The 24,309-nt window shown below is 45.5% G+C and overlaps 1 protein-coding gene across 2 annotated transcripts in view; it reads left to right on the top strand.

Moving 5' to 3' along the window:
• The window catches only part of PTPN14 (protein tyrosine phosphatase non-receptor type 14), a 183,934-nt gene that overhangs the window by 123,973 nt on the left and 35,652 nt on the right, over nucleotides 1-24,309 (top strand). For both annotated transcript variants that reach the window (XM_035010548.1, XM_035010547.1), the window contains exons 4-10: nucleotides 4,151-4,248; nucleotides 6,896-6,963; nucleotides 12,948-13,018; nucleotides 13,879-13,966; nucleotides 17,968-18,056; nucleotides 21,023-21,110; nucleotides 21,919-22,001. In XM_035010548.1, coding sequence (XP_034866439.1) covers nucleotides 4,151-4,248; nucleotides 6,896-6,963; nucleotides 12,948-13,018; nucleotides 13,879-13,966; nucleotides 17,968-18,056; nucleotides 21,023-21,110; nucleotides 21,919-22,001 — 585 coding nt within the window. The remainder of the gene's footprint in view (nucleotides 1-4,150; nucleotides 4,249-6,895; nucleotides 6,964-12,947; nucleotides 13,019-13,878; nucleotides 13,967-17,967; nucleotides 18,057-21,022; nucleotides 21,111-21,918; nucleotides 22,002-24,309) is intronic.

Here is a 24,309-nt window from a genome sequence, read left to right as displayed (position 1 = left end):
CTCTAATTTAGTCTTCATAGAGGATAGAATTATTATACTTTACAAAAGCGCCTTTTGAGCAAAAACACTCCCAAACAGTTTCCAAAGTGGTCCAGTTTCATTCTCATTTCTGCGATCACACATCCTAATCTCCACAGTCTTACATGGTAATAGCAGCATATCATTAATGCTGTTCAGATTCTCTCGTAGTCTGGATGGCTTCCAGGAAAGAGCTCTGCTTTCTTCAGCTCCTCTGTTTTGTGTCCCAGTACAAGCTTATGTTTAACTTGAACGACCAGGAGCAATCCTGGTGTTCCTTGCTAGTGGATTAGGACAGACCGTTGCCTAGAATGGAGTGGATCTGTTCTAAAACTCCCTCGTGTGTTATAGAAGTGATAGCTGTAGATGAAATTGGAATCAGCAGGATAAGAAAACTGTAACTATTGTTTTGCTGGATCCCGTGGATTATATTCCCAGAGGTATCAGCTGATCAAAGGCTCTAGCCATGGCAGGTAATGCTAGGGTAACACCTTTTAAAATGCTTTACTCTTTGGTTCTTAAAAATTGAGCCTTAATAGCGCACTAGAGAGAGAACCATGACGTCAGTGGTTCAAGAGCGGATGAGCATCCCCACAAGGCAGAGACTGTCGTAAACCTTTCCAGGATGTCCCTCAGCATTGAACCAACTTCTGCATACAGGAAGTGCTTAATAAGTGTCAATATCTATGTTTCTCCTGGGCTTGGAGAGCAGAAAATAAGTCAAAACTGCTCAAGATGGGGTGCCTGGCTGGCTCAGTTGGTTAAGTAGCCGACTCTTGATTTTGGCTCGGGTGATCTCAGGGTCAGTGGGATCGACGGGCTCTCAGCTCAGTGGGGAGTCTGCTTGAGGATTTTCTCTCTCTCTCTCTCCCTCTGCCCCTCCCCCTTTCTCTAAATTAAATAAATCTAAAAAAAAAACACTCAAGATGGCAAGGAATGGATGGCATATAGAAGAGATTTGACATTGTAAGATAAGGAGGAGTAGGTGAATTTTACCACTTTTCCTACCTTGAAATTGGGTGTTTTGGTTTGTTTTGTTTGTTTTTCTTTTTTGAGAATCCCATTTGTACCTTTCTTCAGTAAACTTAAGATTCCTTCCTATCCTGAAATTCTGGGGTTTTGTTGTTGTTATTTGGTTGTTTTATTTGGTTTTGATATCCTTTAAAACTTTTCTGAAGAAAGTCCCAACAGGATCCTCTGGCAATAAGATGAAGTAACACTTCTCATCATTCTTTTCTTCTCCTACTTTAGGAAGTATGGTCTTCAGACTCTAAGTGGCTCCTCTTCAATGATCTATCTGCTTTCACAATGAACTCTTGACACTTAAAAGATCTTTTGCTGACTTAGGACCCCCCTTCCTTGCCTCAGTTTCCACAAGGAGGTGTTCTCCTCTCTAAGAACCGGCTAGGTTAGAAGCATAAAAGATCTTCCATAAAAGGCTCATGGGCAGTTCCCAGTCTCCTGAAGGGAAAGTGACCTTACATGAATGAGTGGAGCTTTTACTGTTTCCTTGAAAACTGGCCCAGAGGCACAAGACAGGTGACAGCGGAAAACCAAGAACCAGGCTGGGGAACAAGGAAAGAACATGGCAGACGGTGCTGAGGAAGAACCTTGAGGGGAGGGAACACAAACAGGAAATGTGCTATGCTACATGGAAAGGGAAGTAGGCTTCCGAAGCCCATGTTTTCCCTCCTAGTTCAGGTTTTACTGAGCTTTCTCCCAGGTGGTGAACTAATAGTGTGCATCAGATTATACTTTTAGACATAAATCTGTTATTTATTTATTTATTTATTTTTTGGAATTTTTATTTATTTGACAGTGAGAGACACAGCGAGAGAGGGAACACAAGCAGGGGGAGTGGGAGAGGGAGAAGCAGGCTTCCTGCCGAGCAGGGAGCCCGATGCAGGGCTCGATCCCAGGACCCTGGGATCATGACCTGAGCCGAAGGCAGACGCTTAAAGACTGAGCCACCCAGGCGCCCCCATAAATCTGTTATTTAGGTAAGGCTGTAAAAGCTGAGCTTTGCTCATGATTGACAGGGGGCACAGTCCTTCAAGCAGAGGCGCTAACGGAAGCCATTTCTGCTGGAGCTCTTGCAGCTTCAAATAAAACCATGGAACCCGAGAGCCTCGACACTTACCGTGTGCCCAGCTTGCTCTCTTTTCCGCCTCGGAATGGGAGAAAAGTAGGCAAACAGTAGGCGCCTGTATTATGGGAGTGCATAGGACTACACACTTCTGTAGTGTTAACTCCCCTTGGGCTAAACGTTTGCAGACGTTGAGCTTGAATACACCTGAGCTTGGGGACTTTAGTGAACAGGTGAAAAAAGGGAACCAGCAGATAACATGAGGCATATTTTAACTGTAGCGAACCACATTTCTTCAGTCTTCTCTATTTTGACCTACTCTTGGTGTTTCTTTAAATTCGTACACAATTATTACTTCGGAATGTTTTCATTTACTCTCTTCTCTGCTGTGACTAATGAAGAGACAGGTTACGACTTCCGCTTTTCCTTCCATGGCAGATGATTGCCCCAAACTCCCCCCCACCACCCAGGCAGCGCCTTCAATTTCACAGGGTTTTTGAAAGTATCCTGCCTAGGATTGCCTCCTTATTAGTCTATGCACTTTCGGGGGACAGCAGCACTGCTCCTTCCTTACCAGCCAAAGACTTTTAGCCACGTGCTCTTCTGTGTAAGGGCTTCGAATCCATGGTGCGCCTCACCAGCTAAGGAGAGAGTAACTAGGTGAAATGGAGCCGTGTCCACTGATGTCAGAGCCCGGAGTGGGCACAAAGCTTTTCTGCCCATACCAGGGACTTGTCTCTGAAAATCAGCGCCGGTACTTACTATATGCATTACTTGATTTAATCAATTGATGTGGACAGGAAGTACAATCACCGATTCAGTAGCGGAGCCTGTAAGATGATTATGGCTAATTTTAGGTGAAGGTAGGGTGGGAGTAGAAAGAACATGCTGTTTTTCTATTATATACTAAGTTTTACTAAAACGAATTTTTTAATAACTCCACGTTGGTCCTTCTGATTGGAGTATAGATTTTTCCCACCAGAGACTGACATGGTTGTCTGTACCCCCGTCCAGTCGACCCAAGAGGAGAGAGGAAGTAGAGACTCTGTGGAGGAGGTAGAGACCCTGAGTCCTTCCCTCACATAGGCATCGGATTGCCGTGTAATGATATCCGTGATATCAAGGTAGAGACGACAGTAATTAGCTCTCAGTGCTGATTGCCCCTCTCTAAAAGAGTTGAGCTTTGGATCACTCTTGAGCTCCCTGGATTGCCATGTCCCAAGTTTAGAAAAAGTAGAGAGTCATGGTTACCAAGAGCAGAAAGGTTGTTAGCATTTGCCAAGAATTAATGCTAGGATAAGTCCATTCTAGAGGGGACTGTGTTTTAAGAGTATGGTCAAGGGAAGGAGAGTGCTAGGAAGAAAGGTTTGGGGGTGAGGAGATTTCTAAATGTTCAGGTAATTCCAAGAGTCCAGCTTTATTGGTTCTGAGGGCAGCGGTCCATTCTGAGGCTGGATGTTGCACATGGGCACACAGTTTACCTGCACTCTGCTGGGTTGAGGCTGTACTTCGGGTTGGGTTTTTGTGAGTCACAGACCTGTAGGGTGAGCCTCGCTCTGAAAAGCTTTGTCCTAGCCACTAGCAGAATGCCAAATGATTTGACCTGTTTGTGATCCACCTCACCAAACTGTTGAGTTTAAAAAATGGCGTGTTTCCAGAATTGTTTTAGGAATACACCGCTGTTGGGATGTCGGTTTGGCAGCCCTATTGCCGTGGGTGTCCAGGTGTGGAAGAGCATTTTCCTTCCCAGTCTCTGTTATGAAGAACTGGTCCTTATCAAGTATTTCATCCTGCTGACCTACAATGAGATGATTTGATGAGAATGTTCTCAAACTGAGAATGCACGGGATGTGGCACTTGCCACATCAAACGAAGATAAACACAGGCAGAGGGCACTTTCCATCTTTTATGGAGCTGACCTTTATCGGCATCACCTGTGTGTCCTGCTGGGTACACAGGGTTTTACATCTAGAGACACTGATCTTGTGGGAACATATTCCAAGTATGTGTTTTTAAGATTATTTGTTCCTGTGTTCCCACGACCAGATATCAGTATTACCTGCAAGTCAAAAAAGACGTGCTTGAAGGGCGGTTGCGGTGCACGTTGGAACAGGTGATCCGGCTGGCTGGCTTGGCTGTGCAAGGTAAGGAGCGCGGTGGCCGCCATGTGAAATCCCAGTTTTCCTTTGACTGCAGTGTTGCTGGCCTCTCAGAGGGAAAAACTGAATTTACTTAGATGATCCCTTAGTAACTCTCACTTTTCATTCCAAGATACGTTACAAATGCAGAAATAGAAAAAATGAAGCAGAAATCGTGATTTTTTTTTTTGGTGGCAGGCTGGTGGCTTTCTCAAAGCTGTTTGCAAATTGTTCATGCTTGTATAATTTTAGTTTTATTTGAAGAGATAGCTTTCATCCTGCCTTTAATTAAAGCTACATTCAGGGTTTGTGGAACATTTTCTCAGAATTATTCCACTGCCCACTGTGGTCATATTTTGTGGCTTCATGTTATGACTCTTTGACTTTCCCATCAGTTTCAAGTGTGATAGCTTTAAACATTGTAGTATAATTTACTCTCACACAGTTACATCATTTTTTTAAAGATTTTTCTTTTTTTTAAAATTTATTGAGAGTGAGAGAAGGAGTGGAAGGGAGGGGCAGAGGCAGAGGGAGAAGCAGACTCCCTGCTTGAACAGGGAGCCAGATGCTAGGCTCAGTCCCAGGACCCTGAGATCATGACCTGAGCCGAGGGCAGACGCTCAACCCACTGAGCCACCCAGGTGCCCCTATTTCACAAAGTTGAAGAGAAAAATTTAAAACGCACAATTGTAGGGGTCCCGGGGTGGCTCAGTTGGTTAAGTGTCTGACTCTTGATCTCAGGGTCATGAGTTTGAGCCCTGTGTTGGGCTCCACGCTCAGCATGGAGCCTACTTAAAAAAATAAAAATAAAATAAAATGCATGATTGTAATATGAAGCAACAAACTCGTAGTGGAGTATATTTACCTTTCAGTCTGTCCTATTTAGATTTATTTGTTTTAATCTTTCTAAATCGTTACATGTATTTTTATGTAACCTACGTTACATGATTTTTACATAGATTTATACATGACTCTTTATTGAGTGGTGGCTTAATTGCTTTTAGTCAATATTGAAAAGAAGATCAAAGTGTGATTTTTTAAAAGAAACATGTGTCTCTTTCAGTCATTGTTTTTCCTTAAAATCGGTTCCCGTCCAAATGGAATGCCAGCCGCCGAGTCCTTGCTGTGTGTGGACTGTTGTTGCAGAAGCTGTGAACTGAACTTCCCATCCCAAACTCTGAACTGAAGTTGAACCTTTTGGGTTCTGGAGTGTCTAAAGAGGCAGCCTTCCTTTGATTATTTCATCCTGGGGTATTAGCAGTTTAGCAATTTTTGTTGGACGTACGATTCCTAGTAGTTAGCTGCTATTGTTACCTTGTGGATGAAAATACACAAAATATGTTGGATCGTATCCGTCCACTTAAAAGATTAGAAGGGGAAGGAACAGTGCCCAGAACGATTAATAGAACAGAAAAATCATCAAAATAACAGAGAAGACACCTTGAATAGGAAAAAGAGAGAGAAGAGCCACTCTATCCCTCATCTGCAAATTGGTTCTTACTCCTTTCAAAAAGCTTTCTCTTCTGTTCACCTTATTACTCTCTGTTTACCCCTCTCACTCTTCAACCATGGGGTTTATTACAGAAATTCTGGGTAGTGGAAGACCCTGACAATAGCTTTCAGGCTGAAGGAAGTTGGTGAACTTATTAGCCTGGCTTCTCTTTTCACTGCGTCCTTAAAGCTAGCTATTCAATCTGAGGGAAGCTCCCCCAGGTATAACATTAGTAAAATAATTTTCTCGAGAACCCTTAGTGGGCAGTTAGAAAGACCCAGCCACAGAGTTATAAGTTGTGATAAAATATGACGACTGGTGAGTAAACTTGAAATTAGGCTGAGCACGTGATCTCCGCTATCTTGAATGCCTCCCCTAATTAATCGATCATTCGTTATGTGATGAGTTAGTAGGTGCGTCCTTGTCTTCTCAGCAGCGTCTGTTCACTGGCCTTCTGTGTGGACTCCTGCATTCCATATTTCCTGTTAGATGCCAGATCTCTTACATGAAATTAAATTTGTATGCTGTTTTGATTTTTTTTTTTTCTTCTTGAGAGCTAGTGGGATGAGAAGCAAGACATTGACGATATGGACTCACTGTATTTTTTTTGCATGCTCAGATATACCATCGTGAAATGAAAACAGGACAAAACAGAATTTCTGGCATCTTGCAATATGGGAACTTGTTTGGGAGGTGTAAAAATTTACAAGGTTGCTTGCCAAGGGTGATTTACAGTGGGAATTTCCAGCTGCAAATATATGAAAAGATGCAGATGGTTTAGGCTCTTCAGTTCTCTTAATTAACCTTGAGTTAAAAAGTCCCCTTGGCAGATATTCTTAAGATATGTGTTGATGCATATTTAACAGAAACATAAGTATAGGTTTATTTTAAATTTTTAAAATAGCTTAGGGATCACTTACAAATTTCTCTGTTTTTTTTTCCCCCTAGAAAATTGTGTAACAGCGCTCACATGCTGATATTTACAGTATTGCTAAGTAAAAGTGGTAACGATATCAAATGCCTTGTGGCACTGTTTTCATTTGCTAGTGCAGAAATAGGATGAAGTAGGAATAATAAATGTGGTGGTAATTTTACTCTTATTTTATTCCATCTTTAATTTCACATAATAAATACTAACCTTCCCCTCTCTTTTCTTCTCAGCTGATTTTGGAGACTTCCATCAGTTTGATTCTCAAGATTTCCTCAGAGAATATGTGCTGTTTCCTATGGTAAGTGTAATGTCCTTTTTCTTAATTAATTTTCTACCTTCTTTGGATGTTTAATTCTTACTTTGAAAATCTCAGAGGATTTTCCATACACGCATTCCCTAGGGAGGCAAGTCCATGCATTTATAAAGAAGCGACACATTTTGTAAAAACACTGAAAAAGTAAACGTGCCTCTTTCCACTTCCTCAAGACACTTCCCTGTCCCCTGACACACACACCCCTAGTCCCCAGTTCCACTACTCTCCAGAGCCCTGGTGCTCTTCCTTTCTGAACACATCAAGCTTGCTCCTATCCCAGAGCCTTCGTCTTGGCTTTCCTCTACCTTCAGTGCTCTGCCCCAGATCTTCCTATGACTTGACGTAGAGGTCTTGATTCAAGTATCACCTCCTCAGAGAGGCCTTCCTTTTCTTTAACCACCTGTATGATAGACTCCAGCCATCAACCACTTCCTGCCAAATCCCCTTTATGTGCATATACGTCAGAGTTCTTTCGGTATCTAAACGTGTTCAGTATTGATTGGTTGTCAGCTACAATGTCAGCTCTCTGGTCCTTAAGCAGGAACCCTCTCTGTCTTGTCACTGTTGTCTGGCATGTAGTCTGCCTGCATAAAAATTCATTGAATGAGTCAGTGAAGTCCAATGTCCAGTCTTGGGTTAAATTAGGAGTGAGGCTAGGTTTTAATCCCTGGGGGGGAGGAGGGGGGAGAGAGTGAGTGTGTGTGTTTTGGTAGCTTTGGGGTAAATAAGAAGAGTTATGAGGAGGGATTAAAACGTTTGAAAAGCTATACCTGCTCCAACATCCTGGCTCTGATTTTAGAAATCCCAATCATTCACAGCTCTCTCTTTTTTTTTTAATTGACTGTTTTGCCCAAAGCACTAACCTGGGTAACTAACTCCCAGGGGATAAAGTTATATAAGGAACGGTGCTTGTTCTCAGGGAGGTGGCAGAGTAGTTGAGTAAATAGGAAGTTTGCAAAATCAGAATGCAAAGCCAAGTGTAATAAAGTGCGGTCAGGATTTTATGTGGCGAGAGGTTACATCTGCTTGGGGGGTTTGGGAAGGTTTAAAGACTAATGGCGTGTGAGCTGCAGCTGAAAGGATGGGCAGGATTGCAGCAGGCAGACAGGTAGGGAGCAAGAAATGATCTAGATGGAGAGAGAAAGGGCAGGGTGGCATGAGTGTTCACGAAAGAGTCGATGGTGAGTCTGACTTTGCTCAGGAGTGGCAGAGGGGTGGCAACAGATAAGATGAAACATCTCAAGACTGAGAACACCGACTGGGCTCTGTCGGTGGATTTGCAGACCCCACACTTTGAGGGCCACTGGATTAGAGCAATAAGACCATTCAGGAAAGCAGGTCAGATGAGAATCTGAATGATGCTCTTGGCAAGGAGATAATTTAGGTGTTACGAGAGACAGTAAAAACAAGACCGCAATGCAAGAGATATTTTGGAAATAATATGGGCAGAACTTGGCATCCAGTCGGCCCGTGGTGACAAAAGTTCAAGTTGTGAAAGTCTAGGATAAGTAGAGCCGCAGTTTGTTATTCCCTGTCAGTGTGTGCGATGAACTTAAATGGCTGCAGACTTACCTCATTCTTATTGGTTAGGGAAATACCATAAGATCTCTATGTTTTTCATGAGTAACTCTATCCTTGTTCTGCTTCCCTCCAAGAAAGCAGCAGTATTATCTGATTGGCCTGTTGTTTTCATGCCTTGTTAATTCTACCCAGCAAATCAACCTGCGTTCAAAGAGATTAGCATATTATTTAGCAGAGAAGTCCTTCATAGGATTTGGTGCCAACAGGCTTGAATCAGATGGTCTCGGAGGCTCACCTCAAGCATTGGGAGGTTTCCCGGTGTACTTGGTGGGAGGAAAGTGAAGCTCATACCTTAGAATTTTAGAAAGTGCATTTTTGTGTCAGTGGAGGCAATGAATTGGGTTGATAATTTTCCCCTTCCCCGCCCCCCCCCGCCCTTTCTCTCCTTGAAGGTCTTAATCACATAGCCTTTAGACAAAGTCCAGGCTTGGGTGCCATTTACAATTTTTATGGGTAAAAATGTTTTTATGTAGATGTTAAAATGCTTTGACAGGTCCAAATGCTATCTGTGAAGCCTGGAAAGAGTTATTTTGTAGGTCATACCTTTTTCAGAATAAGACTGTGTATCCTCCGGGCTCTGAGCAAATCAGAGGCTTGAATGGCATAGACCTTGTTAAATCTCACTGTGGACAGACAAATGTGGATGTGTTATTCTTGGATGTCAAACTTTCCTCTTTGGGGGGCACCTGGGTGGCTCAGTCGGTTGGGCGGCCAACTCTTGATTTCGGTTCAGGTCACGATCTTGGGCTCTTGGAATCAAGCCCCACTCAACGGGGAGTCTGCTTGAGGAGTCTCTCCCTCTCCCTCTGCCCCTCTCCCCACTTTCTTGCTCTCTCTCTAGCTCTCAAATAAGTCTTAAAAAATAAAAATAAAACTTCCCTCTTTGGGACAGTAGCTACTTACATTGACAGGTGGCTATTTATATTCAAATTTAAGTTAATTAAAGTTAAAATTAAAAATTCAGTTCTTCAGTTGCATTAGCTACATTTAAAAAGCGCTCAGTAGCCACGTGTGGCTTCCATCGTTGCAGAAAGTCCTTTGGATGGCACTAATGTCAGCGTATATATCTGAACCGTGAATGTCCCTAGGCTTCTGCCGTGTCGTTCCACCCCATGTCGCAGCCTGGATACCCTGGGGCCTGAGGTCAGGTGGCCCAGGCTCCAGGAGCCAAGCATTCTGTGCCCATGTCCTGGTGGTGCCACTTAACAGCTGTGTGAACTCGGACCATTCTTTAATTCCATTTATTTTAAAATTTTTAATTAATTATTTAACCAAAGTGTCCATTTTTTCATCTAAAAATGGGGATAGCAAGCCTACTCCAATTGTGGGGGCGAAAGGAGAGGGTGCATGTGACGTAACTGGGCACATGGTACATTCTCAGTAAGTGTTTATTAGTTAGTTGTCCTGGTCCCTGCCATCACCGTCATCTTATTATTAGCATGACCGTCCCCTCTCTGTTGTGCAAGCCCACGGATGCCCAAAACCGTGCTTTTCAGGCAGCAGTACTGCGTGCATTTTGAAATGTAAGCAGAGGACAGGCAGAAGGTACAAACTATCAGTAACCAGCTGTGCACGATTGGAAACTCCAGTTTGATCGTGTGAAACTTACACGTTGCTTATGGAGTTCAGTTCAGTGATCGTTTCTGGATCACTTCCTGTGTATGGAGAGCGTATACGCCGGCATGGTGTAAGAGCCCTGGGGTGGGCCCAGCGGTGATGTGGAGACGAGCTGCTGCCCTTAGGTGCCTATAATGTAGTAGAGGGAGGGTGACAAGGATACAGGGTGGGATGAGCATCCAGATAACTGTGTAAGGGAGACCGTAGGCAGACTGTAGGAGCCACACCCAGAGCAGAAGTGCACAGGCTTCCATCCAGCTTGGGGGAATAGGGAAGCCTTATCAAGGGAACAGGAGCTGGGATGGGACCTGAAGGACGGGGTGACATTTCGCTCCATGTGATGGGCCCCCGGGGTGGGGGGGGGGCATTTTTCCGAGAAGGGTCGGCATGAGTATGTCAGGAGACATACACGCATTCTGTTAGCAAGAGGAGTTTGCCTGAAGCCTTGAACCCTTGAGAGGGGAGGTCTGGAAGGGAAGGCTGGGTCACCCCGAAGAATGGTCTGAATGCCAGGCCCAGGTGTTGACCTAATTGAGCAGGCAGTGGGGAGCCATGGAAGGTTGTAAACTTTCTGCTTGGTTCCACTGGAGCTTTCAGAGAGAGGAATGCATTCCTTTGGTGGGGGAGGGAAGATGGGATGAATGGCCTTGTTTGATCTTATAAAGCAGCCGAGTTTGTCAAATGGCATTTCTGCAGCAGAGAAAAGAACAAAGTTAAGTGCACGGGGCACGCCACAGGTGTGCGTTTGTGTACAGACACGCACCCTGCCAGTCTTCATTCCCGCGGGGCCGCTCGCGCATTCTCTGCGGCAGGGACGCGTACCTCAGGGAGGCCCCAGACGCAGAATGGAGCACAACAGCACAGAGGCACCTTTGGACTTTTTCTTCTTTGAAAGTAGGAAGCTGAGGTTTAATGGAGCACTTTTTGATCTTCACTTCCCTGTCTGCATTTTATTCTGTGGCCACATGCCTTTCATGAGCTTTTCAAAATTAGTAGCAGGCTGTTAACCACCACTCCGTAGCTAGATGCACGCACGTAACTCCGTTTCCAAGCCATTTCTGAACCATGCGGTATCTTTGTTGTTCCACAACGTAGAACTGAGCCTATTTCCTACCATGGACTTGAGTCATTTCAGTGGATGGCTGAACAGGAAGCAGCAAATTAATCAGTTAATGCATGAAAAATAAGAGCTGCCAGGAATTCCCTCCACCTTCTCTGAGGTTTCTCATGACCATCTGCAGGGCTGTAGAATTTCCAGCATGTAGTCACACCCTCATTTTCCAGCTTTAAAAGATACTGACTTTTCATGTTTTCGTGATTTTGAGATGGGACGTCTCTTGCAGTTTTGAGGTAGGTACCTTTTTGGGGGTAGTGTTTCATCCCTGGAAAATTGTTAAATTGGAAGTCATCTCTATATAAATGGTATTTTAGAATCAAGGCAGTGCAGCATTTGGGATGTTTTCTGGCAAACTTCAGCCCCCCAGATCCCCACCCCCAATGTCTACGATGAGCCTCAGAGGGCCTCACGGGGACACACAGCTCAGAGCCCCTTCTGACACCCCCTCTGGAGCTCCGAGGGAAATGGTGCATATCTATGTTCTCCTCCGTGCTTAGCAGCCTGGGGCGGGGGGCGTGAAAGCTGGGAGGGTCTAAGGCAGCTGGTCCTTGGCTTGAGCTTCCCCAGGCTACCACCAGAGATGCGAGGAGCTCTGGAATCACCAGGTCTGTCAGGCTCTCAGGAGCTGGTTTCTCTGGCCTCCCTGTCTTGGATTTATTCTTTCAGATCATTTCTCCATCCCAGACAGTGTTGTCAGCATTTGTCACAAATGTTTAACAATCCCTGATACACTCCCCCTGTCATTGAAGGGGTGTTGGGAAGAGGTGTGTGCGGTTGGCTCTCATCTCTTGGGAGCCAGCACACCAGTGGTCCCAGGGGCCTGGGATTCAGGTGGTTGAGACACCAGCTGGTCAGTTACACACTGTGACCTTATAGAAATCCCTCGTTTTAGCCAGCATGGCCTCTTATGCTCCCAAGGCTCTGTCAAGTAACATCTGAATGAGCCTCCTCTGCCTTCAGGTAGCTCTGAATTAGTTCATATTATGGTGGTGGACAAAAAAGGCCAGGCACAGTCCCTTTCTAGGCTCAGCTTTTGAAAGGATAATGGGCTGGAAATTCATTTGCCTATACCCTGATTGTTAAAAACATGGAAGTATGGGGCGCCTGGGCGGCTTAGTTGATTGAGAGTCTGACTCTTGATTTCAGTTCAGGTCATGATCTCGGGGTCCTGGGATCGAGCTCCATGTTGGGCTCCACGCTCAGCGGGGAGTCTGCTTGAGATTCTCTCTCTCCCTCTGCCCCTCTCCCAGCTTGTGCTCTCTCCCTCTCTCTCTCAAATAAAATAAATCTTAAAAAAAAAAAAGCCACGTAAGTACTGACAAGCAATTTCAATTAAAAGTGAGTCTTAAAGCAGATGGGGAAGAAGGTGAATGAAAAAAGTTGCTGTTCCCAGACCCTGCAGAATGTAGGCAGCGACCCAAACTATGCCTTGAAATGAGCATGTTAGTTATAAGCCGAGAGCCTAAGTTATCGTGGAGTGCCATGTTATGGAAGTAACAGTGGACCCTCAGTCCTACAATGGACAGCCTTTGATTTGAAGGAGTATAGGGGAGATCGATGAAGGGAGGCTACTCAGGAACGTCTTCTGGAAAAGAGAGCTCTTAAGGTTTACAAGCAAAACAGTAAATGGCCCTAACTGCTTCTGTGTGGATAGGATTTGGCCCTGGAAGAGGCCATTCTGGAGGAGCTGACACAGAAGGTGGCCCAGGAACATAAAGCCCACAGGTAAGGCCGGCTGAGACGCTGGCTCCCAGTCCCAGCCCCTGGCTGAGTCAACTGCCTGTGTGTCTTCTCTCCCGCGGGTAGATCTGAAAACTCTGCTGCTTGCCCACCCGCCCCTTTCTGCTGTTCTCTTTTTACTTCCTCTCCCTTCCTTTTTTCCATTTCTGCTTTACCACCAGCAAGCCCATGCAGACGTGGAGAATTCGTCTCTCTGACCTTCCTTTTAAAGCTCTGTTGCCAGAGCTGGGGAGCCTGGGGCTGCTTGAGCTGAGCATGCAGACCTGACGAGGGGCTTTGGGTGGTCAAGTCAAGGTCAAGAGGGAGAGGATCAAGACTCAGGGGGGCACTGAGAGCTTGCTATCAGGGCTGTGCAGAGTTCTGGGACCAATGGAGAACAAACCACCTTCCTTCAGACCTCAGAGGACCTATGCAGTGGTCCCAGGCTCTCTCGGCCACAATATGTGGCCCAAAATAGCATCCTCATAAACTTTTTCCTTTCCCCCCTTTTTTTTCTCTCTTAACAGTGGAGATTTTTTCCCCCAGGTGGGAGAAAAATAACTTTTTTTTTTTTAAAGCAGGCAGCATTATTCACAGGGATGTCTGGAATAATTAGTGCTTATAGGGCTGTGGCTCTTAATTAAACACTTTACTTTCCTCTGATTATTCCCCATTGAGTAAAGGCCGGTGGGAATATGTTAATGAATTACTTACTAATGCACCATGTCCTCACAGTTGGGTGACGATTGCTCTTCCCAGAACTAGAGCTAAACCACAGCTCTGGAATTTGCCATAAGGAGGGTAGGACCTTCCACTACCTTTGTTGCCCTTAACCATTTCCTTCTTTGATGCTGTTGTGATTTTAGTGGAATCCTGCCAGCAGAAGCTGAGCTCATGTACATCAACGAAGTGGAACGTTTGGATGGATTTGGACAGGAGATCTTCTCTGTGAAGGTAGCAGACCCTGGCCCGTTCTTCAGCTTTCTCACAATGGCTCAGGCAATCAGAAAGCCAGTGGTGATAGGCAGCGGGCCCGAACGACCTGGCTTTCTTATCGCTATGTGGCATTAGTTGGCAAGTCCAGTTTACTTCAGGAAGCCAACAGTTTTTCTTTTCTTTTTTTTAAAGATTTTATTTATTTATTTGTCAGAGCACAAGCAGGGGGAGTGGCAGGCAGAGGGAGAAGCAGACTCCCTGCTGAGCAAGGAGCCTGATGCGGAGCCTAATCTCCACTGTCCTCGATCCAGGACCCTGGGATCATGACCTGAGCCGAAGGCAGACGCTTAACCAACTGAGACACCCAGGCGTCCCACAAACCCTTTTTCTTAACTGAGAGATTCTGAAAGTTTTCCATGGTCTTGGGCAGAATATCTTGTTGGTAAGACAACCATCTGAGTGAGTCCCAAATACCAGCCCATCCAGCACCATGAAGGTATCCACTCACCTGCAGTTTTGCAACAAGACAAGCAGCTAATGTCATGTGTGCATTAATATAAAGACCCTGACCACTGGTTTTACCTGCTTATTCTCTTTTCTGTCCTTTGAGCTGATACAGGGATAATTGCTTGTGAGGCAGCGTGGAACATTTCCTGTATACAATCACACTTTATTTCTCGAGCTCCATAGAGCCTGCATTGCAGATTTCCAGCCCCTTTGGAGTTTTCTGGAAACTGTGCCTAGGAAACTGTTACAGCACAGCACATCTTTTGCAACAGATCCACCTCCTGAAGTGGGTGTGGTTGGGGGTGGGGGGCGTGGTACATGGTGCATGGTGCATTTATAGAGCTGAGCCCATAATCCAAACTCATTTTCTTCTCTCTCCTGACCAACTTTACAAAAGACGGAGTTTTATCAGAAACCTAGAGCAACTGGCACATTTCAGCGATTTGGGAGATGGTACAATTTTAGCACAAACATTTCACTCTGAAGTGGCTCCGCTGGCTGTTTTATAAGTGTTCCGTTCCCCCTTGGCTGCACGTTTGCAATTTGCCTTGATGAGAACTGCCCATGTGCATCAAGTAGAACGAGCAGGGTGACCGAAGCTTGCTGAAAGGGCTAAATGGCTCTTTTTTAGATTTGTTTAATTTTCTTTTGCTTCTCTAATGGCTGCCCTTCGTAGGGCTGTAATCCATTTTCCTTGCAATAATGCCTTATGAAGCCATCTGCATCCCACTTACATTTCAGCAGCCCATATATAGTCATGATATTTTGGGTCATTGAAAAATCAGGGTAAAGTTTTCTTCCCTTCCAGAAAACCCACTTCTCCGTCCCAGGAAGTTGGGGGTTTAGTTGTCATGCTCATTTACTTGTGCTGTTTTTAGGAGTTCTGGGCTGTGGGAAATCGGGGCAGTGGAAATAGTGTCAAAATCCACTGCGCTTGTTTCTGATGCGCTTTCTGGTATGTTCTTTAGTGGAAAGAGCACAAGGGGATACAGTACCTTGGTCTGAGTGGGTGGACAGGTGCAGCTGACTCACTGCCAGGGAGTGTGACTTAGCTGGGTGGTGTCTTTTTGCCCACATATCTGTTCATGACTCAGGTGACCACCTCCAGACCACGTGATTCCCAGAGACCTGAGGAGGATGGGAGGGCAACAGTACCAGCTGGGGCACTGCTGTGGTCAGCTCTGAGATTGTGCTGACGCAGACAGGAGAGGGTTCAGGGGCAGACTGAGGAGTGATGGAGTCCCTTTGGATTAGTACGGGTCCTTCTTGACCAAGTAAAGCAAACGAGCTTGTTGTGGATACGTTGTAGGGAAGAACATTTCCACGTAGTGTGGGCTTTTCCATGAGTGGTTCTTCTAATTTTTGCAAGGTGGGAGGAGGACCAGTCCACTCCCTGACAGGCCTGCCCACCCCCCGACCAGTCACTCCCATGTTGTCAGAGCGCATGGACACGGAGAGGCTGCTGGTATCTGGAGTCTCCAACCTTAGCTGAGTTGGACACTGAGCCTTTAAGTTCTGACCGACGCAGTGCCCGGGCATCTGTCCTGTGTTGTTGCCATTGCCCGGCCCTGGGGAATTGCTCCTCCCGCGGCGCCATCACCAGCGGACTGCTGCACCCATCCATCTAACGGCAAAATGCCCCGGGAAGGATTTTCACAGAATTTTCTCTCCCTTTCCCATGTCTACTTCGCCTGGCTTCTTTCCCCACATATATTTTTCTACAGTATGATTTACCTGGTAACATCTCCTGATTTCCAGAGCACTTCTTTTCCTTCCCACAGCTTCCTCTCCTGACCCTCTCTCTGCTTTGCCTCCAGCAGTGGTCTGGCTCTCTGTGTGTTCCTATTCGATGAGCCCTGTCCTAATGTGTGCTTTGCTGGGTGGGTTGAGAAGAGGTCCCTGCAAAGGGACACTGTCGTCATTGTGTCTTGCATGGGATCAAGTGTTTTGAGGAATACAGAGATCCTTTTCCATCTTGTGCGTGCCCCTCTGCTCACTCCACAAAGAGGATGTCCCCAGTAAAAGCAGGGGGCTGAGGGACACTTAACTCCCTGGATGGTAAGCCTTGTCCCCACTCCACTCTCGGGCACACGGGGAGCAGGTTATGCTCTCCCAGGCAGGAAGTTGGAAGCACCTTACTGGACCAGGAAACCAGACTGAAGATGAGTCACCTGGACTTCCTCAGCACAGGGCCCAGCAGACTGCCCCCCAGCTCTGCTGTCCTCACGCCCCTCCTGTGCTCATGAAGATCCCAGCCAGTGCTTAGCATCCCAGGCTGGAACGTGAATAGAGGGCCAAGCATCACCCTGCAGGCTGTCCTCCCAGGAATGACAGAGGCCAATGCAAAGGGAGTGAAGCAGCCTGGAAGATGCAGAGACTCTATAGGGTGAAGAACCCCCTGCCTGAAATACTGTCCTCAGAGTCTCCAAGATAAAAATATATTACCTCCTTAAAGGAATAGATTGCTTTTAAAAAGGAACACTCAGGGGTGCCTGGGTGGCTCAGCCGGTTAAGCATCTGCCTTTAGCTCAGGTCATGATCCCAGGGCCTGGGATTAAGCCCTGAATTGGGCTCCCTACTCAGCGGGGAGCCTGCTTCTCCCTTTCCCTCTGCCCCCCCCCCCCCCCCCCGCTTGTGCTCTCTCGCTCACTCTCTGTCAAATAAATAAAATCTTTACAAAAAAGGAACATTCAGAGAAGAAAAAAGAAAAAAGAGAAAACTCTCAGAAATTAAAAATATGATATCAAAAATAGAAAAAGTAATAGGTTACAAGATAAATTTAAGAAAATCTCACCAAAAGACGAAGTTACGGAGGAATGTAGGAGGTGGGAGATAAGATTAGAAGGCCAGCCCAAGATGTCCAACATCTGAATAATGGGAGTTCCAGAAGTGAACAGTGGCAGTTTGAGAAAGGATCCCAGGACTGAGGACCATGAGGTTGTAAATTGAAAGACCAAGCACAGTGGATGCAAATAGACACTCACAAGGACATTAAGTAGTGGAAGTCGGTGCCTCTGGGGAGAGGAAATGGTGGGGCCAGGTCTGCTGTTGGCCTCTTTTAAACAGGCTCCAAAGGATACACTCAGTCCTGCAAACTGTGGGCACATATGATCACACGCTTATGACATGCATAGATAAACTACGGACATGTACAATTTTGATTTAAAAAAACCAGAGTGAAAAAGATACTCATTGATGTTCCTGAAAGAGAAAATCGTAACAAATCTGAGAAAATCCTCAAATTCTCTCTTGGACACGAAATGTGAAATTGGGATAAAAGAAAACAATATGTATCTATGTATATAGTCCGCTGGGGTGTGCAGTGGGGTGAGTCCCTTCAGGGCCGAGTTGCCCATTGCCCTGATGCTATCTGTGGTTCATTCGTCCATGGGCAGGAAATGGGGTGTCCCCCCCCCCCCCGCCACCGGGTAGGCTGTAGCCCGGGTGCTTGGCTCTTGCCGGTCCGCTGGTCATCTGTTTGGTCACATCGCTCTTCTGTTGATCTTATGCAGGACAATCATGGAAACAGTGTGCACCTGGGCATTTTCTTTATGGGGATATTCGTGAGAAACAGAATTGGAAGACAAGCAGTAATACACAGGTAGTCTTATTTGTCTCTTTTTCCTTTTTGCCCCGAGGGATTCTAGAAAAGCTCACTGAGGATGACAGTGATCCCAATGAGTTAAGAGCCAGACTGTGGGTCAGAGTTGAGCTTTTCTCAACTCAGATAAGATCAGCCCTCTGTGAGATTTGAGCAGTTAGGGAGAAATGCATCTCACTTTTCCTGGAGGCCTGTTTTGGGGGTGAAGGATAGAGGAAGCTCTTCCTTCCCACTTGACTGCAGGAAAGGTGCTACTTGAACCCTCCTGAGCCGGAAGAGTGGCGCTAAACTCTGTGAGTCTGCTTGGAAGCTGGTTGTCCAGTCAGTCCCGCTGGTTGCCTTTGCCCACGTTATCCATGACCAGCCATTAAATCCAGACTGGCTTCTTCCCATTTTCCATCACCCTCTGCCTAACCGCACATGCTAGAGGAGTGTGGACTAATTTCTATATTAAATATATGACATTTTATATTTGTGAAAATGCGTTTTAAAAGCAGTGAATTTACAAATTACTGCTTTTTAATTTGTGAATCACAAATTAAAGGGCTGGTACTTTTATTTTGCATTTTATTTTTTTCATTCATTTATTTATTTAGGGGAAGGGATAATTGGGTGATGGGCATTATTTTGCATTTTAAATCCTCTTCTCCACTGAACATGAGAGAGAACCAGTACAGGGATTTGGCAGAGTTTCTCCTCCATTACATGTCAATGAGCTTGCTTGTGTTGGTGCCCATAGTTGTCACGATGGTGTCCACGATCTCAAAAACTGCATGCTTTCTTTCATTTACAAGGGCAGTATGGCCGACTCTTTATTACAGGAACAGCTTTCCTGCATGTGCATCTGATAGGCAGAGCTGTGCACCTAGTGCAGATAATCAAAGACAGCTCTTAAAGCCAAAGCAAAGTCCACCTTCTGGACGTGGATCTTGCCCAGCTGTGTACTCTCTGGATCAGCAGTTGATGCAGGTCATTTTGCAAATGTTTCCCCACCAAAAGCTTCCTAATTGGCTCCTTTCCCCGCTAGGTCTCCACCCTGCCATTATTTTTGTCCACTGATTTTTCTCTTACTCTTTGAATGGAGACATTATTAAAGGACTGGGGAGAGAGATCTTTGTGGCTGCAGAATAAACTTTTTTACTTTTGGACATACTCCTTCAACTCCATATACCTACAACAAATTATAAAGTAATCAAATAAAACACATAAATTGTGCGGACTTGTAACTAGACCTTTTTATGCCCACTTAAAGCTGTCCAGGCATTTTGTCCCACACAGTTCTCCATAGCTAAATCAATGCTTTATTTTCTCCTTGAGGTTGGAAAAGTAGACAAGTCTTGCATTCCAGCTATGGAGGTTAAATAGAAGAAAATAGCCATTTGAAACTTTGCTGATGATTAGCCACTCATGGTTTGGTTCAGTTCCTTAGGAACTGCTTCCAGACCTCTTCACTTATCTTGAAACCCCTACAGGATGGGAATTTACTTCTACCATACTGTCATGGTAAGAATGTCCCTAGGTGGAGTCGCGTTGTGGAGTGAGGAGTGGATTCAGAGTTTTGGCAGTTGATTTGAAGGAATGGAGCCTGAGGAAACCAAATATCTCTTATCTCTAGAGACCTTCGCTGAGGAATATGTGGCTATGAGTCCGTGTAGATGTAATCTGATGGAATTGTAAGTCAGCAGACAGCTGTGCTGAACACCTGTAGAGAGTATGGCCCCAGCATATGTCTGTGAACACAGTTGGTACTGGAGTAATGGAAGGGTGACTGGAGGAAAGCCTGGAAGCCCCAAGTATAGAACTCCTGCATCCCCGATGTGCAGAGTGAATGTGGCTAAATCCTGTCCTCATTTGTGCTGAAATTGTCTCCTCTCTAAAGTAGGAACAAAAATAGCTGCCTTGTCTACCTTAGAGAGTTCATAAAGAAACCATACTCTCTACAGATGGGAGGCAATATTATGACTCTTAATTCTTTCAGCAAACATTTATTGAATGCTGCATGCCAGGTACTTACTTGGCTCAGTGTATGGAGGACAGAGACGAAGAAAGCAGAATCTCTAGGCATGGGGCCTGTGGTCTCCTCTGCCTTAGTTAGGGATCTGGTCACAGAAGTAAACAATTGTCATACCATGCGGGGCCCCAGAAAGGACTACACCAGGTTCTTTCATGCCATGTGGGTGGTTGGGGATGAGGAAGAGAGAGAAGGCGACTTCTGAGCTGAGTCTTAAAGGAGGAGGATAGGGAAGTGTAATGTTGGCATGAAGAGGCAGTGGGCAGGGAATGATAGACTGGGGCACAGAGTGAAGGTAGGCAGGAGTAAGAGATGGTTAAAGACTGGCTCCAAGTAGGATGGGAAATAGTAGCTTACCTTCCCTTGTCTGGTAGTTATTTCATGTGTCTCATTTTAGCTAAGGTCTTCATGAGGAAAGAAGGAAATGTGTGTGTGTGTGTGTGTGTGTGTGTGTGTGTGATCAATCACAAAAATGTAGGCACATTAAACATTCCTTGGGCACTTTTTCTTGGTGGCATCATCCGTCCATGGCATACACTGCAACACAGAATCTGTGTGGATTCTTTGGCCTAGATTCCTGGAAACACATGACTTTAAAATAATATGCTCCCCTCCATCATTAAAAGCAGGGATCATGGGAAATGCTTTGCAGTTTGGAAATGTGAAAAACAAGCAGAGGATCCTTGAACATTTTCCTCATCGCTAATCCTAAAGGAAACAGTACCTTATGAACAGCAGTATCTAGATGTGGGTTTTACAGGATTTTTAGGTATTTAAGTTGACGCATGTTGTGTTTTACTTTTTTGCTTGGAGAGAAGGACTATTTAGCTTTCAAAACTATAGTTAAATCATAATTTGTCAAATGAGACTCACCAGTAAAAGACGACCCTCCTATGCTGATTCATAACTGCATGGGACATCGTTGGCAAACCCAGTTGCCTTATCTTTTGACCAGGTGGAATGATATCGGGAATATCGCTCACAACAAGTCTACTATTCTGGTGGAGCTCATCAACAAAGAAGAGACTGCCCTCTTTCACACGGTAAGCAAAATGAAAGACAGGGGCAGGGTCCGACAGGCAGGTGGCTGTTCGATTTCTCACCTCACAATGTCCTTTCCTTGCTCTCCATATCATGACAGAGTAAGTATTCTCTTGAACTAATAACTGCCCAGCCCTCGCCCAGTGCCATCATCACTCATTTCCAGGTAGTGGTGGCAATTTCCTGTTGAAAACGCCAGGTTTCCAAGCTGAGTTTGGACTCTGCGATTTGGGTTCCTCCACCTGCTGTGTTTGTGGTGGATCACATGTCTGGCGTGCCGCGTTCCTCAGCGCTCAAGTTACAGCCCACATCCAGTAACCCCTCGATGATATTGCCTGGCATTTTCTTTAGCCGGCTGACCTGGATTTCCTTCCCCACCACAGCCCAAGCCTGGCCTGAAGAAAAGGGAGTGCTCGCCCTTCTGTTGAGCGCCCCCTTGAGGGCCAAGGCTGTTCATGCACCTCACTGCCGTCTCAGTGGTGCTCAGTGTTCATTCCAGGCTCTGTCTTCGTTCCTTTCTTTCTTTTTAAAGCAGTTGGTTTGGAACTGTGTGAAGACATGCCGGCTCATGAGTGTAAGCCCTGTGCCTTGAGCCTAGAGGATTCTTTAACTGACGGGTTGTCTGCATCCTTGGGTGGGCTTCCTAGCCACGCTCGCCGTAGGGTTTCAGCACGTGGGTTTGCAGCTCAGGGTGCTGTTTTGTGCTTGGCCTGATGGGAGGAAGGGATGTGGTCCCGTTCAGGAGAATCCTAGGGAAATGCATCTACAACCAAACCAATGTTTATTTTTCCCCCCCTCTCCTTTTCCAAGGACGATATTGAAAATGCCAAGTACATTTCTCGGTTGTTTGCTACACGGCACAAGTTTTACAAACAAAACAAAATCTGCACTGAGTAAGTAACCATGTAGTCTACCCCCCTCACCCAGCGGCTTGCTCCCGTTCAATTCGTGTGCTTTAGGGATGTCGTGGATCGCTTAGATTGCATTTTCCATTCGCCCTCTTCCCTCCTTCCTCGCGGAAGCTAAAGGAATAAGCTGCATCCAGGCAGGAGTGAAAGAACTTTAATGATGAAGTGTCTGGCGTAGTGCATATGCCTGGAGAGAAAATAATTCACAAATTGACTGTGAGTGCTTGACTACCTGGATGGGTTGGCCCGCATTAGTGCCTTTCCGTCCTCTGCTAGGAGTTTGGAGGAGCCGAGCCGTTCCCAATTTGCCAGGGTGCCCCTTCGTGTCAGATGCAGAGTACGTTCAGAAGTGTGGAACAGAGTGGCAAGCCAACTTGAAAGAAAAGAAGCCTCTGTCATCCTCAGCCCTGTTTCTCTTACACAGTTGGCTAACCCTGCGTGTGCCTCTGGGTCATGTCATCTGCCTGTAAATGAGAGGCCAGGGTAATTACAGGAAGCCTTGGAAGACACTAATAGATGTCACGAGTCCATGTGTGTTTTTTAAATCTAATTTGGAAATAAAGACGATAAAGGGAGTCTGATACGGGAACTTAAATGTGACCTGACCTTGGATGTGGCGTCGCTGGGCCTCACGCTATCATTGCCTTTATTTTGGTTGCCTTCAAAAGACGGTCCTCAGCAGAGAACATCCGGCAGTTGGCGCGCCCAAGGTGCTTAATTGTGTTTCAAAGACTTCGGGGATATAAATGCAAGAGAGGAACTGCTTTTGCGTTCCCCCAGTGGACACATCCAAGAGCGTGAGAGCATTGTCCCAGAGCAGTTCCTGCTGAAAATAGCGGCTGCTTTAGAACGGGAGCCTCACGCCCTGGCAGACTTTCTTCTCTACACGATGGAGGCTCTTTCAAGCCAGTCATCGCAACTGGTCACTGTCGGAGTCTGAAAGGCGAGGCCATAGTTAGCAGGGCTGCCAGCAAAGTTTGCAAATGTAAATGCAGAGGGGCCGTGACCGGGGAGGGGCAAGTGAAAGAGCCGTAAGGAGGGCCGTGCGCGCATGCGCGCGCACGCGCACGCGCACGCACGCGCACGCGCACACGTGCCCTTCTTTTGAACCGGTTCCCTGTAGGTCACGTCTGTGCGGGTCCGCTCTGCGGTTGCCTTGCATTTGTGGGGGTGTCTTGGGCACGAACAGGGTTTCCATGGTTGACTTCTGCAGGGGGAATTAAAATTGTTCCGAGAAGTGAGTTTTACTGTGGTCTTCTGGTTTGACCATTTCTCAGCAAGTGGATTTATCGTGAGATTTTCAGCGTATTTTTATCTTGTGGTCTTCTAATATTAGTGAACAGCCTATGTCAGAGTGAAAACTGAAGGAAATTGTGTTTTCTTTTCTACTTCTGTAATAACTTCTTCTCCTGTTCCTAACCAGGTGTGAGAGGTTCCTAACCTCTTCTCTGATAAGAACCGGAACTCTCTAATATTTATACACGCATACCCCATATACACAATAAATTCTGAATCTCAGTGCAGACTGCATTTAGGCCTAGGATAGCCCCCTGGAGTTTTATGAATCTAGCATCATCTTAACAGCATCCTCCTCTAGAGCTCCACACCCTGACCTCTAAGACTGTCACTGATTTTTATTTTTATTTTTTGCTCACAGAGCTACCGCTTGTCATCTTCCCATATAGCTCCAGAGTGGTTCCCATATTTCTTGACTTGAGAAGAAAAATTGCAGGTCTTATAATAATATTATAAAACCTATAATCTAGGTCTTATAATATTGTATTTAGCCAGTTGTTAAGAAACATCCAACATTACTATACTGTTTCCATCACTTCATAAAAGAAAACATGTAAAAGGGTAGGAAAGATGAACTACCAGGCTAAGGAGAGTACTTTAAATTGAAGAATTCTCGCTTTATGGAAAACTCTACATGTCCTTTTTTTGTGTTTTTGTTTTTGTCTTTTTATGATTTCACTGAGGACTAGGGAAAGTGTTGCTCTGGAATTTGGGACCATTTCTCAAAGGCACCTTTGATTTCAGTGCTCCAGAATTTGATAATACTCTTAGTCCCCACACATTTTTATCTCTACATTAAAAAAAAAATTCACGTTCATTCTCAGGAAAGGATCTGATTAGACAAATATTTGTAGTCGGTATTGTCTTAATTCAAAAAGACCTTTATATGGTCTTACTCAAACATATTTAATCTATTTTGGATTTCATTTGACTGGCAGCATTTTAAAAAATATTGTTTCTACTTGCTGTTTTTCATGATGAAAGATTTTAGACATTC

The sequence above is a fragment of the Mirounga leonina genome, unplaced genomic scaffold (genome assembly GCF_011800145.1).
Source record: "Mirounga leonina isolate KUSES-001 unplaced genomic scaffold, KU_Mleo_1.0 Mir_154, whole genome shotgun sequence".
NCBI classification, from domain to species: Eukaryota; Metazoa; Chordata; class Mammalia; order Carnivora; family Phocidae; genus Mirounga; species Mirounga leonina.
Note: the sequence above shows the minus strand (reverse complement) of the source record. Positions and strands in the feature narration are given on the sequence as shown.